General features: G+C 39.0%; 2 protein-coding genes across 4 annotated transcripts in view; one reads left to right on the top strand and one right to left on the bottom strand.

Moving 5' to 3' along the window:
- ALG14 (ALG14 UDP-N-acetylglucosaminyltransferase subunit) overlaps window positions 1-2,509 on the bottom strand; it is a 154,821-nt gene extending 152,312 nt beyond the window's left edge. Inside the window, exon 1 of one of the 2 annotated variants that reach the window (XM_004471703.3) lies at window positions 2,315-2,509. In XM_004471703.3, coding sequence (XP_004471760.1) covers window positions 2,315-2,462 — 148 coding nt within the window. In that variant the 5' untranslated portion in view covers window positions 2,463-2,509. Of the gene's footprint in view, window positions 1-2,116; window positions 2,185-2,314 lie in introns of those variants that run through there. The other variant, XM_004471705.4, reaches the window with a different exon arrangement.
- A 30-nt stretch (window positions 2,510-2,539) lies between these two features.
- The window catches only part of TLCD4 (TLC domain containing 4), a 146,575-nt gene continuing 130,360 nt past the window's right edge, over window positions 2,540-18,754 (top strand). The window contains exons 1-2 of one of the 2 annotated variants that reach the window (XM_004471707.5): window positions 2,540-2,801; window positions 4,961-5,926. Coding sequence is in view for 1 of the 2 variants with exons in the window: in XM_004471711.5 (XP_004471768.1) it covers window positions 5,882-5,926 (45 nt within the window). In the remaining variant the exon portion in view is untranslated. The remainder of the gene's footprint in view (window positions 2,802-4,960; window positions 5,927-18,754) is intronic. The other variant, XM_004471711.5, reaches the window with a different exon arrangement.

The following is an 18,754-nucleotide window of genomic DNA, read 5'->3' as shown; positions in this document are numbered from 1 at the left end:
GCACAGGAAAAGATGCTAGATATCATTAGTCATTAGGGAAATGTAAATCAAAACCACAATGAGATACCACTTCACTTCACGAGAATGACTATTTAAAAAAAATAAAAACCAGAAAACAAGTATTGGCATGGGTGGAAAAACAGGGCCCTTGCGCAGTTTGTGGAAATGTAAAATGTTATAACCACGGTGAAAAAGTCTGGAAGTTCCTCAGAAAGTTGAGTACAGAATTACCATAGGACCTGGACTTCTAGGCATATGTATCCAAAAGAATTAAAAGCAGGGACTTGAACAAATATTTTTTACACTGATGTATAATCAGTGATGCATAATGCACAAGAGTCCAAAGATGGAAGCAACAGATGAGAAGATACACATACAGTAGAATATTTTTAAGCCGGGAAAAAAAATAAAAGTTCTGATACATGTGACAATATGGATGCATCTTAAAGACATCATGTTGAGTATAATAAGCCAGATACAAAAGGACAAATATCATATGATCTCATTTATATGAAATAACTGGAACATGTAAATTCAGAGTTAGAAATTAGAATATAGGTGACCAGGGACAGGGAGGGGGGTAGGAATGGGGAGTTAATGCTTAATTGGTACAGTTTCAGTATGGGGTGACAGAGAAATTTTGGTAATGGATGATTTTAATGGTAGCACATTTTGAATGTAATTAACACCACTGAATTGTAGACTTGAAAGTGGTTCAAATAGGAAATTTTATATTGTGTATGTTACCACAATTAAAACATTTTTAAATCTCTTATTAAAACAAATGATTAACATGACTATGTTGCATATATTTTACCACAATTAAAAAATATCCCTTTGCTACCAGAACATTATTAAATGCTTACTATGAGCCAAGCACTTTAGTTAACACTTTAAATACTGTCTCATGTAATCCTTCCTCACCTCTTCCAACCTTTGTTTTCAAGTGGAAACAGAAAGCTCAGTGAGGTTAACTAATTTGCCTAAGATCAGCAAGTTAGTGAGTGGAAAGATACTATTCAATCACAGAAGTACGTGAACCCAGAAGCCTGTGGTCCTAACCCCTATGTGGTACGCAGGAGTGTAGTGGAAATAACTCGTAAAGCAGGGTTTAAAAGGCCAATCAGGATCTGACTTTGACTTACAGTGCTACATTGAACTCTACCCAACAGTGCTCTCACTTTAATCTCTGGCCATTCCAAGGGCTTTTCCCTACTATTCCACCCTGCCAGCCCTCGAAGTCCTGACTTCTTACTTAACTAATTCTTGGCCATCTTTCAAGACTCAGATTAGGACATCACTTCTTCCAAGAAGTTTCCTTTATTGCAAGTTCAGATAAACAGTACCCTAATGAAGGTTTTGCTAACAGTCTGTACTGCAATGCAGATTACAGCACGCATCTCCTTGTGGCAAGTGCCTATTTTGTTTCAATTTTCTGTTAGTTTTACTATATTCCCCATTTCATGCACTGCTGTTTACCACACAAGTTTCACAGTACCCAGCACATAGCCTTCCATAGCATGTAATATTGGTCATTTTTGTATTTCCAGAGCTTATCATAGTGTGGGGCCTCTCCTATGATTCAGAAAAAGTTAATAAAGGAGTTATACTTGAATATAAATTTAGAGCATTTGCTCATACTATAAATATCCTATTCCTAGAAAATCTCTTGGCATTTCTAAATGTAAAAAGTATACATGTCTGTCAAAACTGTCAATTTAGAATTTTAAGCACCTAGAGGGCTAGTGGACTGTATTTGTTCATGGTGTATTCCCTGTCAGGACAATTTGTTGTTCCATACTCTTACACCATATCCTATGGATAATGTCCTATGATCAGTAGATAACTGTTTTCATCCTCGTGCGTTTTGTTTATTTAAAAGTGAGAATATTCGCTTTGCTTCATTTATCGCGTAGTATTCGTTTTTCCTAAACTAAATACAAAATGCCTATGTTAATAATGCAAAACAGTAAGTTTTATACAGGGAAATTGCATATTAGCAACAAAAAGCTTCTGCGTCCCTTCTGTTCAATAATTATTTGTTAGAAAAATACACCCTACAGAGAAGCTTAATTACAGACTAGTGTCAGTTACTTAATTTGTTATTAAATAATACCTGGGCCGTGGCAGCAAACCAAGTATATTAGCATTTTGCCCTGATAGGGCTGACGGGTTCCGGAAACGAAAGAAAAACTACAAATCTCAGCACGCAATGCTCCAAGCAGTGTTAAAGAGACGAAGTAATAGTGTCGCGGTGTAGTTTGGGGTTTGTAGTAACTGAAACAAGCCCGGTAGTCACCGCCTTGATACTTACCGGACCCAGCCACTACTAAGAGACTGAGAGACTCACGAGACACCACATTAGGGGAATGAAGTACTATCCACAGCCGCAGTGCTACAAGAAAGGCCACCGCCGCTCCCAGAGCTCCCCACACAGCAGCCAGACCAAGGACGCACGCCATTCAATTAAATGTGGCGGACGCTTGCTGTTTTACTGGCGCCAGCAACTGACGTGAGTTCAAAGTTCAAAAACTACGGGCGCTGAGGATGCTCAAACTTAGTATGAAAACTTTCTTGGTGAGCTGGACTTTCCGCAACAGGGTGGAGTTAAACGCCAGAGGCAAAAGCTAGGGTTCTGCGGCCATTTGTCGCTGCCGTACACGATTTCCTTCGCTGCTGCCACCCAAAGGTAGCTGAAACTCAGGAAGTTAAGCCCTGGAGGAGTTTGATTTCGGCCCACGACCGAGGTCAGGCCACTGTGCGCGCAAAGGCCTTGAAGCTACGAACTGTGAATCCCACCGGTAGGCATACGTCGCGTTTTCGTTTTGTTAATGCTGAGAGAAATTCTTTCGTTGCAATTACAGACATGTAGGAAAATCTTTGCCAGTGAAAGATACCCTGGTACAAAAAAAGTTGAATTTAGGGCCCTCATCCAACCCCCCGATTTCAATTCTCGTGCTTTTAACCTTTTTAGACTATTTCAGAGATCTCATTGTAACCAGAATAGATGAAAGTGATCACCACAAATAATGCCAAGTTCCTAAAGAGAAGTGCAAACCCATTGGCTCAAGGTAGCAAGATAGAAAAGGCATATAATAAATAATTTCACCACAAAACATTCCAAGTGTGCATGTGTTTAGCCAAAATGATGATCTGCCAACACTTCTTGGAAACCCAAATACTGCTAGTTTTTATGTCTACTTAGTCCACATTGCAAAAACATGAAAAAACAAATTAGAGAAGCTCATCTCTAATTTGCCTTAGGCCCTCCATTAGCTCATGAAGTTAGGTAGGACATGTAGACAGATGAATAAACAGGTCCAGAAAGGTAAACAGTTTGCCTAAAGTAGCAGATCTAGAATTAGAAATCAGTGATCCCAACTCTTGCTGCATAGAAGTATTACATTGTATATGCCTTTGCTAAATTCAAATTGCCTGATCATAACTACCTTAGAACTTAGATCAGGTGTTCTTAACCTTTTTTTGTTCCATGGACCTCTTTGCCAGTCAGGTGAAAACCATGAACCTCCTACCAAGACTATAGTACATTGTGCATTGTTTAATAAATATATCACACCCCCAGTATCACATCTGCACAAGAATGATGTTTTTTAAAATTTCAATTCAAGTGCATGGACTCCTTATTAAGAACTCCTGACTTATAGTGTGTATATAAAAATGCAGACTCAATGAGTATTTCCAGGGGAGGGTCCTGGGATCAGCATATCTAAAAGTATGTCAATCCCTATCAGGTAAGTTTGATAAACACTTACTTAGAAACTTTGTGTGTGTGTTATCACTTGCTAGCTCTTGGACCTTACAGCCCTTCCGTTAAATCCTCTTAGCTGTATGTCTTTACAATAAGGCCATCAGGTGGATATTATCCTCTCTTTACAGATAAAGATAACTGATTCCATGAAAGTTAAATAATTTGCCAAAGATCACTCAGCTATTAAGTGGTGGAGAAAATGTACAGTTGTGGAGTATAGTGTAGTTGGAAGTCCAAAAGTACGGACCAAGTACAAGAATGTTAAAGGAAGTAGTTTTCATTCATCTGCCTCTCTGACATTCCCAGCCATGACTTCATCCTTAGGCTAGCTTTTCTTGTAGTTAAAAAGATTTTAGAGGTCCTAGAAATTGCACCCAGACAGTAACATCCAGAGCAAAAAATAGAGGTTATTTTGCCCTTTTTTAAAAACGTGTTTAGTTTTTTAAAAGATTTATTTATTTACTTTATTATTATTATTATTTTAATTTATCCCTCCTCCCCCAGATTGTTCCCTTGTCAGTCTGCTCATTGTTGGCTCACCTTCTCCAGGAGGAACCAGGAACTGAACCTGGAACCTCCCACATGGAAATGCCTATCAGTCTGAGCCACTCCCCATGGGCTGTGGCATCTGCTGGCTTAAGGCATCCTCTCGTTTAGGTGTCTGCTCATTGCAGCAGTGTGGTGTCTAGCTCCTTGCAGCGGGTGCGACAGTAGGATCCAAACACGGGACCTCCCATGTGTTAGGTGGGTGCCCACCTGGTTGAGCTACATCTGCTTTCTGCTTCCCTCTTGTCCTTTTTTAAGAGCAAGGAAACCTCTTCCAGAAGCTCTCTCAGCAGACTTGCTTTCACTCCTTTTGGCCGTGTATGTTTGTGTGTGTGTATATATGTGTATACACATGAATTAAAGGGAATGAGACCCCAAAGCTGCTTGGGGTAGAGGTGAAAATGACGTACAAGTCCCAGAAGTATATATAGTATTTGATGGAGGATGTAGTTCTTCAGGCTGTTATGACAAATACCACAAAATAGGTTGACTTAAAAAATAGGAATATATATTGTCTCAAGGTTTCATAGGCTAGAGGGATTGCTTCCTCCCAGAGTCAGTAGCATTCCCATGCTGGCTTGCCACAATCCTTGGGGGTTCTTGGTTTTCCTGTCACATGGCAATGACCTCTCCTTTCTCTTCCAGGTTCCTGCTGACTTCCTGTTTCTCCCTGTGGACTTCTCTGACCCTGGCATCTGTTTCCTTCTCTTTATAAGGCCTCCAGTAATCTGGATTAAGGCCCACCCTGCTTCAGTTGGCCACACCTTAACTGAAAATAACATCTTCCAAAGGTCCTATTTACATTGGGTTCATAGCCACAGGGATTTGGATTATGGTAAAGAACATGTCTAAATTAGGGTACATAATTCAGTCTATCACAGGTGGATACTGAACAAAATGCTCATTCTCTTGGAGAGGAGGAAGGTGGGGAAGGCTGGAAGAGAGATGATTGTTGGGTAGACAAACAACATCTGGATTGCTGTGAAGATAATATGTCTGAAATGGTTTTGTAAACCAATACATGCAATGTAGATGTGAGGCATATTAGTATTAAGTGCCAGACCTCAAATTCCATATTAAGGAGTATTTAACATTTAGAGGATATTTTTGCATTCCCCATTAATTACTCTGTCTCTTCCCTACTATAAATACATGTATCATCATCATCATTTTTTTTTAGGAGGTACTGGGGATTGAACCCAAGACTCATACATGGGAAGCAGACACTCAGCCACTTGAGCTACATCTGCTCCCTGTATCATTATTGTATGAAGTAATCAAGCATTTGGGGATGCCAGTAAAACAGACAAAGAGGATGGTATAGCTGACACTCTTTGGGTTATTGGTCGAGTTATTCTGAGTTAAGGCCAGGGTCAAACTGTTCATGTTCTTGACAGAGCTGAGGACTGGAGGGAGGAGCTAGATGGCAGGCAGGAGCAGGAACAAAGTGGGAACTTCTGAACAATACAGACATCTGCTGGATAAGCAAGTCCCGGGCTGTGACAGACCCAGAATATACATGAAATCAAGAGGTCAAAGAGCTGTAGTGGATTAATCAGCAGAAGTATGAATGTACCGGAAGAAGGAGCAACAAAAATTTTTCTTGGTGAGGTGAGTTGCACACTGACAAATTTATAGAGGGAAATTATAGTTCTTTAAAAAGCATGATAAGCATATTGATAAATGACAAAATGAATAATATGCAATCCATAACCAATTATAAGTAAAGGTTAGGAAGTGATTTTCACTATCTTCTTAAATCTTGTTCCTAAAGTTTTTATGGTAAATATCTATCATTCATGTATATTTTAAAAGTTTTAAAAAGTAAGATTATTTTGTACTATTCCATAGAATTATGAGTTAATTTATTCAGTAGATGTAGTGAGCACTTATTATATGGTAAGCATTGTTTTAGGTGTAGGGGATGTCATATGAGTAGGACAGTAGTCCAGGGAAGAACCCTGGACTGGGGAAAGGGCATTGAAGTTAAAAGCGGGAAGGTTTGAGATCAGATATAGGGGATGAAGAAAAACGACAAGATGGCTCCCAGATTTTTGGTTTCAAAACAGTTTGAACGGTTTCCTTTGTCAAGACTAGGCAGATTGGAGGGGAAATGAGCCTTTTTAGATAGGGAGAGAGGAAGAAAGAATGAAAATGAGGTGTTCTTTTTTGAACTTTAGTTTGAATAGCCCGTTAGAAATCCAAGCATTTATGTCAAATAGACATTTTTATGTAAAACTCTGAAGCTCAGGTCAGGGAAAGAGATATAAATTTAGAACACATTAGCATACAGATGATATTTAAAGCCATGGAACTAGTGAAATCACCTAGGGAGGGTGTTTAGACATTTCTGCAATGATGGAAATGTTTTATATCTGTGTTGTCCAATGTAGCAGCCACTAGCCATATGTGACCACTGAGCGCTTGAAATTTGTCTAGTGCAATTGAGGAACTGAATTTTAATTTTATTCATTTAAATTATTTTAAATTTAAAAAGAGGCATTTGGCTAGTGGTGACTGTTTTGGACAGTGCAGGATAAGGAAGAGTCTGGGGTCTCTAACATTTAGAGGTCTAGTAGAAGAGATTGTGGCAGCATAGTAGATGGAGAAGAAAAAGGCAGTGTCGTAGGAGGAAGGTCAGGAAAGGATGGTGCAACGAAAATGGAGAGAGGAAAATCATTTAACAATGAGGATGCATCATTTATGTCACATGCTGCTAATAGGTGGAATCCAATAATCTGAGAATGATTAGTCACTAGGAATCGAAATGAGAGAAACATTCCCTGGAATGATGGTCGTAGAAGGCAGATGGAAGTGAGCAAAAGAGAATGAGAGATGAAGTAAAGTCTTCATAGACAAATGTTTTGAGTTTTACCTTGAAGGGAATTGATAAATTAGATGGGAAGTGGAAGACAATTGGGAATCAAGGAAACATTTTTTAAGATGAGAGATACTTGCCAATGTCATTTGATATTAAGAATGATTCAGTAGAGGGGAGGAATTTATGAAGGAGGGAAAGGGAATGAAAGCAGGAGCAAGTTTCTTCAGAAGATACAAGGGCTTGGGATTGAGAGCACAAGTATAGGGGTTGAACTTTGATAGGAGTAGGGACCCTTATTCCATTGTGTCAGGATAGAGGACAAGGAATATGGATGTAGGTGCCTTGAAGTTTGTAGAATTGATAGTAAGTAGAAGAGTATGGAGATGGGATAAAGAGTGTGGGAGGCTTGGGAAGCAGACTCGGCCCAGTGGTTAGGGATTCTTTCTACCACATGGGAGGTCCGCGGTTCAAACTTCGGACCTCCTTGACCCGTGTGGAGCTGGCCCATGCACAGTGCTGATATGCACAAGGAGTGCTGTGCCACACGGGTGTTCCCTGCGTACGGGAGTCCCACGCGCAAGGAGTGCACCCCGTAAGGAGAGCCACTGAGCGTGCAAGGAGTGCGCCCTGTAAGGAGAGCCACCGAGCGCGCAAGGAGTGTGCCCCGTAAGGAGAGCCACCAAGCGGGAAAGAAAGTGCAGCCTGCCTAAGAATGGCGCCGCCCACACGGAGAGCTGATGAAACAAGATGATACAACCAAAAGAAACACAGATTCCCTGCCGCTGACAACAACAGAAGCAGAAAGAAGACGACGCAGCAAATAGACACAGAGTGGGGGGTGGAGGGGAAGGGGAGAGAAATAAATGAATAAATCTTTAAAAAAAAAAAAGAAAGAGTGTGGGAGGCTTGAAGAGGGAGAAGAAGGTATGGAATAATCATTTTGTAAAGTAATTGGCACACTTACCTGGACCAGTTCAGGATTTCTGAGAAGACTGGAATTCCCATTTGAAGTTTGTAATAACAAACAGAGAGAGATACAAGTCAGTATAGTTTTTTGCATTCCCCTCACCATTGGAAAAGGCATCAGATGATGGTTGGGTTTAACCAGAGTTAGTTTTGCTATGTGAATAAAATGGAGATAGAAGGGTCTTTCAAGGGAGGGAGGTCCATGGAATTTCAGTTGGACATAGTGTAAAGTGAATACTGGAGAATAGAGATGGGAGAATGGATAAATATTGTAAGAATTGTAAGATCAATGGATTGGAGGCCTCAATAAAGTTGAAAATAAGTGAACAATAAAGCTAAGAGGTGGTAGTCAGAGCATGCGATGTTTAAAGTCAGTATTATTACTGGTGATAGCGTTTAGGGTATGGCTTTAAGAATGGATAAAAGTCCCCCCAATATATCAGAGTTGGACTCATTTATCATTTTTCTATACGTTTCTTATGCCCCTTTTATTTGAACCTATAATAGCACTATACTCGTTAAATGTATGTCCCAGAGACTTAAATCTTCTACCTGTTCATATACCAGTTGAGCCCTGAATCTCAGCAGAATTGCAGCCAACACCTACCCTTCAATTCACTGGACTCACCCAGGGCAAATAACAAAAGGATGATGATGGACAATGCCCATCCCCAAAAACAGAGCATCTACAATGGCAAGACAGTTCCACCCATCTGCTCCATGGGATCTAAGCCTCCTCTCAGTTGGAAGCAGAATGGGCATCACTATCACCAAAGCAACTATGGACTAAAGTAGACTTATTATTCTAGTAGTGGAAGAATTTGTAACACTGATAGAATCCCACCAGAGGTTCTGAGAGGTGAAGAAGGAAGAATAGATGTAACATGGGGCATTGGAACTGTTCTGCATAACATTGTAATGATGGATACAGGCCATTATACATTTTGTAAAAACCTATAAAATTATGTGGTGCACAGTGTAAACCATAATGTAAACTATAGACTATGGTTAGTGGCAATGCTTTAATATGTGCTCATCAATTGTAACAAATGTACCACAGTAATGAAAGATACTGTTAATGGGGAAAAGTGTGGGAGGGGGAGGAGGTAAGGTATATGGAAATCTGCTGTATTTTTGATGTAACATTTATATAATCTAAAACTTCTTTAAAAAATAATAAAAGAAAGAGAGGGATAAAAAAGATCACTGGGGACCACTCACGTGGATGCTTAAACTGCTGAGGCGTGGAAAAGAAGATAATGAGTCAAGAGCTCAAGACTTCAAAGACTAGGAAGTTAGAACAGGAGGGCAACCAAAAAGAACATTGGATATAAACTGGATATCTTCCATTTGTCCCTCTAGGTCCATTCTTCACCCTTCTCCACCCTATTCTGTGCAGTGAGGAGCTGAAATTTATGGATTTCATCATAGGATTTCTTTGCTCTTTGGTTCTGGTTGGGTTAGACAACGAGGAACATCAGCGGGAAATTAGATGCACTCTGCTCCTTTCAACATGGCCTTCTCTACACACCTCTCATGTTCTGGTTCCAGCATTCCCTTCCTCTATTTCCCTAGTGGTAGCTCCACTGCTACTAGCCCTGGATTACTGCACTACCCTTTTGCTTCCCCTATACTTATTTATATCTTTGTAAATAGTCTCTCTCTCTTTTTTAAATAAATTAATTTTATTGATATGTATTAATAAAGCATACAATACATCCAAAGTTTGCAATTAATGGTATTTGGTAAAATCACATATTTGTGCATTCATCACTTCAATCCTTACTAGAGCATTTTCATTATTTCAACAATAATATTAAACAAAAAACAAGCAAGAAAATTCTTCACCTCTTAATCTGTTCCCCTGCTATACATAGCTGCTATTTCTGACTATTCTTGCACTATTATTTATTTATTAAACAGTTTTTTTTGAGATATATTAATGTACCCATACTATTTATCCAAAGTGCATACTCAGTGACTTTAAGTATAATCACAATATTGTGTATTCATCACCACAAAAAATTTTAGAACAATTTCATTACTCCAAAAAAGACTCCACACCCCTTAGCATTCCTTCCTCACCCCTACACAATCACTAATCCAGTCTCATCCTTATAATTGATTTATAGTTATATTTTATATAAATGGAATCATTTAATACATAGCACTCTGTCCAGTTTCTCTCACTTAGCATGTTTTTTTGTCTGATTAACGTTTTGTAGTATCAACATACATTTGTTTAGCTCTAAAGAAAAACAGTCCTATATATGCAATTTTACCCATATTCATATTTCATATGTGGTTTTACTATGCTATACAGTTCCATGTTAAATTTTTTGGCTTTTAGTAATATACATGACCCTAGACCTTCCCTTTAAACCACTTTTATACCCATGTAATAGTACTGCTAGCTACAAATATGGGCTTTCACCTTTTCTATTCATTTCCAAAGATTAACACACATCTTTTTTTTTTTAAACCAATTCCGAACAAGTTAACCCTCAGCTTTCCATTCTCTAACCTCATTCTATTTTCTGGTGACCCATGTTCAAGTTAGTAACTCCATGAGATTACACAATATATTTAGTTCATAGTAGTGCAGTCATACAGTATTTGTCCTTTTGTGCCTGGCTTGCTTCCTCAACATAATGTCCACTAGGTTCATCCATGTGATCACATGCTTTACATAATTTTTTCTTATAGCTGCAAAAATTCCATCTTGTGAATACATCACAGTTTGATTGTCCATTCATTGGTTGATGGACACCTGGGTTGTTTCCAACTTGGCAAATGTGAATAACGCTGCTATGAAAATCAGTGCGCAGATGTCTGTTCATGTCACTGCTCTTAGTTCTTCTGGGTATATACCCAGTAGTGGTATTATTGCCATGTCACGAGGCACATCTATATTCAACTTTTTTAGGAACTGCCAAACAGTCCTCCACAGTGGCTGTACTGTTCTACATTCCCACCAATAGTTAATAAGTTCCTATCTCTCCACATCCTCTTCAACTTTTGTTGTTCTGTCTTTTTAATAGTGGCCGTTCTGATAGGTGTGAAGTGATATCTCACTGTAGTTTTGGTTTGCATTTCCATAATCACTAGTGATGTTGAACATATTCTCATGTGTTTTTTTGCTGTTTGTATTTCTTCTTTGGATAAATGCCTATTCCAGTCTTTTGCCCATTTTTTAATCAGGTCGTTTGTCCTTTTAGGTAGCATTACAGCATCTCTATATATCATGGATATTAAACCCTTATCGGATATATGATTGCCAAATATTTTCTCCCACTGAGTCAGCTGCCTTTTCACCCTTTTGAAAAAGGCCTGTGAGGTGCAAAAGTGTATGATTTTGAGGAGGTCCCATTTATCTATTTTTTCTTTTGTTGCATGTGCTTTTGGATATAAGATCTAAGAAATTACCACCTACCACAGTTCTTTAAGATGTTTCCCTACATTTTCTTTGATTAGTTTTTTAGACCTGGCTTTTAAAATTTAGACTTTGATCCATTTTGAGTTGATTCTTTTATTGGGAGTGTTGCAGTTTGAGATTTTGAATCCCAAAAAGAGAAAGATTATTTTTGTAAACTAATCTATTCATCTGGGTATGATACCTTTGATTGTATTAAATTCAAAGGTTTTAAGTTTGACTGATAAAGTCAATTTAGGGCTTTTATTTGACCACATCAGTAGGGAGAGACTCAGGTTGAGTCCCTGCCCCCTTGATGGGCTGATATCTGATATAAAAGGGGACTGAAGAATACGAGAGAGAGAGAGCTCTGTCAGGTTTGGTCCTGGGCTCTAGGGAGAGAGGAGCCATTCGCCTGATAGTTGGCAACTAAAGAGAACAAACAGAGCATCTGGGCAGCTGAAAAGGCCCTGAAAGAAATGAATCCTATACCAGAGACTCATATAGGGAGCCCGGAGAGACCAGGCAGAGATCATCTGCCGTCTTGCTTCAAAACGTGGCAGCTGACTTGGGTGAGAAAGTACCTCTTATGATACCTTAAGTTGGACTTTCCATGGCCTTGGGACGATAAGTAAGCTTCTCCCCCAAATACCCTTTATAAAAGCCAACAGATTTCTGGTACTTTGCATCAGCATCCCTTTGGCAGACTAATACAGTGAGTGAGATAGGGGTCCTCTTTCATGTTTTTGGTTATGGATATCCAGTTCCCCCAGCACCATTTGTTGACGAGATTGTTTTGTTCCATTAACATGGGCTTGGTAGGTTTGTGAAAAACCAGCAGAGGTAAGAGTTTATTTCTAGACTCTCAATCCTATTCCATTGATTGATGAGTCTATCTTTATGCCAATACCATGTTGTTTTGACCACTGTAGCTTTGTAATATAGTTCATGGGCAGGCAGTGAAAATCCTCCCATTGCTCTTCTTTATTTAAAATGCTTTTGGCCATTCGGGTATACTTTTCCTGCCAAATGAAATTGGTTGTTGCCTTTTCTATTTCTGTAAAGTATGCTGTTGTAATTTTGGTTGGTATTGCATTGACTCTGAATCCTTTTGGGTAGGATTGACATCTTTATGATATTTAGTCTTCCAATCCATGAACATGGAATGTCTTTCCATTTGTTTAGGTCTTCATTGATTTTTTTTTTTGAGGTACCGAGACCTCATTTGTGGGAATCCAGCACACAACCACTAAGCCACATTGGCTCCCCTGAGTTGTTTTGTTTTTTTTTTTGTTTTTTTTTGCTGTCTGTTTTTGTTTTTAGGAGGCGTTGGGGACTGAACTTGAACCTGCCATGTGGGAAGCAGCCACTCAACCACTTGAGCCACATCTGCTCCCCTTCATTGATCCTTTTAGCATTGTTTTGTAGTTTTCAACATAGAGGTCCTGTACTTCAATAAAATTGATTACTAGGTATTTGAGTCTTTTTGTTGCTATTGTAAATGGAATTTTTCCCCTGATTTCCTCTTCAGCTTGTTCAATTACTACTGAATAGAAACATTACTGATTTTTGCATGTTGATCTTATATCATGCCACTTTGCTGAACTCATGTATTAGCTCAAGTAGCTTTGTCTTGAATTTTCTCAGAATTTTCTAAATATAGGATCATGTCATCCACAGATAGAGTTTTACTTCCTCTTTTTCCTAATTGGATGCCTTTTTTCCTTGTCTAATTGCTCTAGCTAGAACTTCTAGTAGAAAGTTGAATAACAATGGTGGCAGTGGGCATCCTTGTCTTGTTCCTAATTTTAGAGAGAAAGATTTCAACCTTTCCCCACTGATATTGACTGTGGGTTTTTCATATATACTTTTTATCATATTGAGGAATTTTCCTTCTATTCCTGTCTTTCAAAGTGTTTTTATTAAGAAAGGATGCTGGATTTTGTTGAACGCCTTTTCTCCATTGACTGAGGCAGTCATGTATTTTTTCCCCTTGAGTTTGTTAATGTGGTGTATTAGCTGATGATTTATTTTCTTATGGTGAACCATTCTTTCATACCAGGAATAAATCCCATTTCGTCATGGTGTGTAAGTCTTTTGATAATGCTATTGTATTCTATTTGCAAGTATTTTGTTGAGAATTTTTCCATCTATATTCATTAGAGATATTGTTCTGTAATTTTCTTTTCTCGTATTGTTTTTATCTAGCTTTGGTATCAGGGTGATGTTGGCTTCATAAAATGTGTTGGGTAATTTTTCCTCCTCTTCAATTTTTTGGAAGAGTTTAAACAAGGTGGGTGTTAATTCTTCTCAAAATGCTTGGTAGAATTCACCTGTGAAGCCATCTGGTTTTGTACTTGTCTTTGTTGGGAGATTTTTTTTTTTAAGATTTATTTATTTATTTGTTTATTTATTTCTCTCCTCTCCCCCCCCCCCCACCCCGGTTGTCTGTTCTCTGTGTTTATTTGCTGTGTCTTGTTTCTTTGTCCGCTTCTGTTGTTGTCAGTGGCATGGGAATCTGTGTCTCTTTTCTTGTTGCATCATTTTATTGTGTCACCTCTCCGTGTGGGTGGCGCCATTCTTAGGCAGACTGCACTTTCTTTCGTGCTGGGCGGTTCTCCTTACGGGGCGCACTCCTTGCACGTGGGACTCCCTTACGCGGGGGACACCCCTGCGTGGCACGGCACTCCTTGTGCGTATCAGCATTGTGCATGGGCCAGCTCCACACGGGTCAAGGTGGTCCAGGGTTTGAACCGTGGACCTCCCATGTGGTAGACGGATGCCCTAACCACTGGGCCAAGTCCGCCGCCATGTTGGGAGATTTTTGATAACTGATTCAATCTCTTTAAATGTGATTAATTTGTTAAGTTCTTCTATTTCTTTTAGTGTCAGTGAAAGTTATTTGTGCATTTCTAGGAATTTCCATTTCATCTAGGTTGTCTAATTTGTTGGCATATAGATTCTTATAATATCCTCTTATGATCCTTTTTATTTCTGGGTATCCTTTTATTTCTAGTCATAACGTACCTCCATTCATTACTGATTTTTGTGTATTTGCATTCTCTCTCTTTTTTTCTTTGTTAATGTAGCTAGGGTTTTTAAAATTTTTATTCATCTTGAAGAACCAGCTTTTGTTTTTGTTGGTTTTCTCTATTTTTTTTTTTGTTGTTGTTGTTGTCAAATTCATTTATTTCTGCTCTGACTTCATTATTTCTTACCTTCTACTTGTTTTGGAAATAGTTTGCTGTTCTTTTTCTAGTTTCTAAAATTGTTCAGCTGTATCTTTTATTTTAGTCCTTTTTTAAAAATATAAGTGTTTAGGGCTATAACTTTCCCTCTCAAGACTACCTTAGCTGTATCCCATATGTTTTGGTAAGTTGTGTTCTTGTTTTCATTCGGCTCAATATAGTTACCGATTTCACTTGTACTTTCTTCTTGGCCATCCTATTATTTAGGAATGTGTTGTTTAGCCTCCACACATTTGCAAATTTATCTCTTTCGTGTCTATTCTTGATTTCCAGTTTCATTTCATTATGGTCTGAGAAGGTGTTTTATATAATTTCAGTCATTTTATATTTATTTTGAGCTGCATTGTGATCTAACGTGGGCAATTCTGGAGAAATTTCCATGGGTACTTTAGAAAAATGTATAATCCGCTGAGTTTGGGTGCAATGTTCTGCATATGTCCGTTGGGTCTAGCTTGTTTATCATATTGTTCAAGTTGTCTATTTCCTTGTTGATATTCTGTCCAGTTGTTCTATCTAATGATGGAGTGGTGTGTCGAGGTCTCCATGTATTATTGTAGAGATGTCTATTTCTCCCTTCAGTTTTGCCAGAGTTTGGCTCGTGTATTTTGGGGGCACCTTGGTTAGGTGCATAGATATTTATGACTATTATTTCTTCCTTGTGAATTATCCCTTTTATTAATATATAATGACTTTCTATATTTCCTATAACTTTTTTTGCATTTAAAGTTTGTTTTGTCTGCTCTTTTTTGGTTACTATTTACATAGGTTATCTTTTTCCAACCTTTCACTTTCAGCTGGTTTGTATCCCTGGGTCTAAGGTAGGTCTCCTGTAAGGAGCATATGGATAGCAATGTTTTTTTATCCTTTCTGTCAGTCTCTATCTTTTGATTGGGAAGTTTAATCCATTCATATTCAATGCTATTTGATGTAATTGATGAATTCCAAAAAGAAATTTTGGATTATGTTTGTAATCTGATCTGTACTGGGCATGATTGTGTTATGATTAGGGCATTGTGTCCCTACCCCTTGGTGGGTGGGGACTCACAGATAAAAGACATGACAAAGAACAGAGTTGGGGATTTCTGATGTTAGAGTTTGATGCTGAAGACCTGGGAAGTCAGCATGCAGAGGAGTAAGAAGCCAGCCCCAGGAAGGAAGGATCCTTGAAGCCAGAGTAAAGCAAGCCCCAGGAACATAGGAACCCAGGAAGCCTGAACCCTCAGAGATGTCGGCAGCCATCTTGCTCCAAATAGACTTTGGTAAGGGAAATAACTTATGCTTTATGGCCTGGTATTTGTAAGATCCTACCCCAAATAAATGGCCTTTATAAAAACCAACCAGTTTCTGGTATTTTGCATCAGTACCCCTTTGACTGATTAATATAATACACTATTACTGTAAATGCATTATTTACTCCCACCATTTTATTCTTTGTTTTTCATATGTCGTATCTTATTTTCATCTGTCTTTTTACTCTTTTGGTTTCCCTTTCTACTATTCATTCTTCTGTACTCTCCTTCAAGGCTTTCTCTGCCTGTCTTGTTCTTTCTGGCTGCTGTGCTTCCTTTATTGTTTTCTGCAAAGGTGGATTCTTTGTCCAAACTCTCTTGGTTTCTGTTTGTGAATTTTTAAACTCACCTTCATATTTGAAGGACAGTTTTGCTGGGTAAAAAATTCTTGGTTGGCAGTTTTTCTCTTTTAGTATCCTAATTGTTTCATACCACTGTCTTCTCACCTCCATGGTTTCTGATGAGAAATCCATACTAAGGCTCACTGGGCATCCCTTGGATGTAATGGTTTGCTTCTCCCTTGCTGCTGTCAGGATTTTCTCTTTATCTTTGAAGTTTGACATTCTGAGTAGTATATGTCTTGGAGTAGGTCTATTTACATTTTTTCTGATTGGGGTATGCCACATTTCTTGGACATGTAAGTTAGTTTCTTTTGTAAGAGTTGGGAAATTGTCAGCTCTTATTTCCTCGAATACTGTTTCTGCCCCTTTTCCCGTCTCTTCTCCTTTTGGAACTCCCATGACATGGATGTTGTTGCATTTTGTGTTATTCAACTCCCTGACCCACTGCTTTATTTTTTCTATTTTCTCTCTTTTTTTTCTCTTCAATTTCAGCTGTTCTGTCTTTTGTATCACTTATTTTTTCTTCTGTCATTTTGAGTCTGCTATTGTATGCCTCTAATGTGTTTTTTGTCTCATCTGTCATGTCTTTCATTCCCTTGAGGTCTTTTAATATTTATTCATGTTTTCAAATTCTTCTTTGTGCTCCCTCAGTGTCTCATAATGTCATTTATCTCTTTAGCCATATTGTCTTTTAACTCATTAATTTGATTTTGGAAATTTGTGTGCATCTTGTTGATTAGTTGTGTCAAATCCTGTGTCTCTTCTGGGGCTTTGATATATTCCTTCTCTTGGGTCATTTCATCCATTTTCTTAGCATGGCTTGTAAATTTTTGCTGATATCTAGGCATCTGATTAAGGTGGTGAGTTTACTCAGATGCTCGATTTCTCTCTTTCATAGGGTTTTAGTGGCAGGAGGCTGTGTATTACTGTATTCTTGGTTCGGCCTGTTCTGGGTCTTTATGATTGTCCCTCTTAGTTGCTGAAATCTGAACCCTGGACCGAGTAATGGGTTGCAGACCCATTTCCTAGGGCCTTGAGGAGGGAAGCTGTGAAGGCCTGAAAAAGCCTTTCTTACTTATTTACTTTTTTTTTTTTAGGAGGTGCCAGGGATTGAACCTGGGACTTCATACATGGAAAGCAGGAACGCAACCACTGAGCCCCATCTGCTCCCCAATGAAAGTTTGTTTTTTTTGTTTGTTTATTTATTGTTTCATTTTTTTTTTTTTTTTAAGGAGGTACCAGGGATTAAACCTGTAACCTCTTATATGGGAACCAGGCACTAAACTACTTGAGCTACATCCCGCTCCCCACTATTTACTTATTTCCTCATATGCACTTCCTTAGTTTGCTAGTAGATGGCGTACTTTGGCAGCCCTCTAAGTTCAATGACTGGTTGGATTGTGTTTGCTGCAACATGGATGGATCAATATGACAGATGTTTCTGCTGAAGGCTAAGGGCTTTTTAATTCAAACTTTCTCGCAGGCAGTTCTCTAACCTTTGCTAGCAGCCCCCTCCCTTTACCAGGTAGAAAGTAATTCCACTCCCCTCTGCATCCTCAGCAACAGTCCTGGTCAGTAGAGAGGGAGATGGACAGGGTTGGATCTCTAGTCCCTTGCTGCCTCAAGGCGAACAATGGTGCTGCCCCACGGGCCTGGGATGGCATGTGGGACACCGCTGAACAAATTTGTGGGTCAAAAGCTGAGTCAGCCTTAGGCCGTGTCCCACTCTCTTCCCTTTCCTGGACAGATGGTTCCCTGGGGCCCCCTTTGTCTGTAACTGTCAGCCCCAAGACCTGAGAATTCAAAGGTGTCTGTATTGTGGGGGAGGTTTCTGGCATTTGCAGCTGTGGCTTTTAACTCAGTTTTGCAGTCCTGATTCTTTTCCTTTGCCCCCACTCCTCTGAGTTATGTCGAGCCTTCCATTGGTATACTATACCCTAGAAGATTTTTCCTGGCTTTTCTGCCTATCCTCTCTTTTTCTGGAAGAGAAGAGAGTTCTGTGTCTTTCTAGTCTCATCTTCCTGTAAGTTCTGCCTATAAATAGTCTCTTTATTAAATCATGCTCAAAGTAACCTAATATGAGTATGCCATCTATTTTCTGTTGGGGATACTGACTGATACAGTGTATACAAGGTAGTACAACTAACTTGATGACAAGAAGTTCAAAGAAACTTGAGTTTTTGAAAGGAGGAGAAATAGTTTGAAAACAGCAATGGGGAGCAAGAGGGATATCTTCCCCACTGTGTGTGGGAGGGTGAGAGACAAATGGCTTCTATTTCAGGGAGCTACCAGAGAAATGTTGTTTTCAGGGTGAGGCTTCACTTATGCAAGGAAGTAGAGAACACAGTCAAAAGAGGTTGAA

Source organism: Dasypus novemcinctus, chromosome 9, assembly GCF_030445035.2.
Source record: "Dasypus novemcinctus isolate mDasNov1 chromosome 9, mDasNov1.1.hap2, whole genome shotgun sequence".
Classification (NCBI taxonomy): Eukaryota; Metazoa; Chordata; class Mammalia; order Cingulata; family Dasypodidae; genus Dasypus; species Dasypus novemcinctus.
Note: the sequence above shows the minus strand (reverse complement) of the source record. Positions and strands in the feature narration are given on the sequence as shown.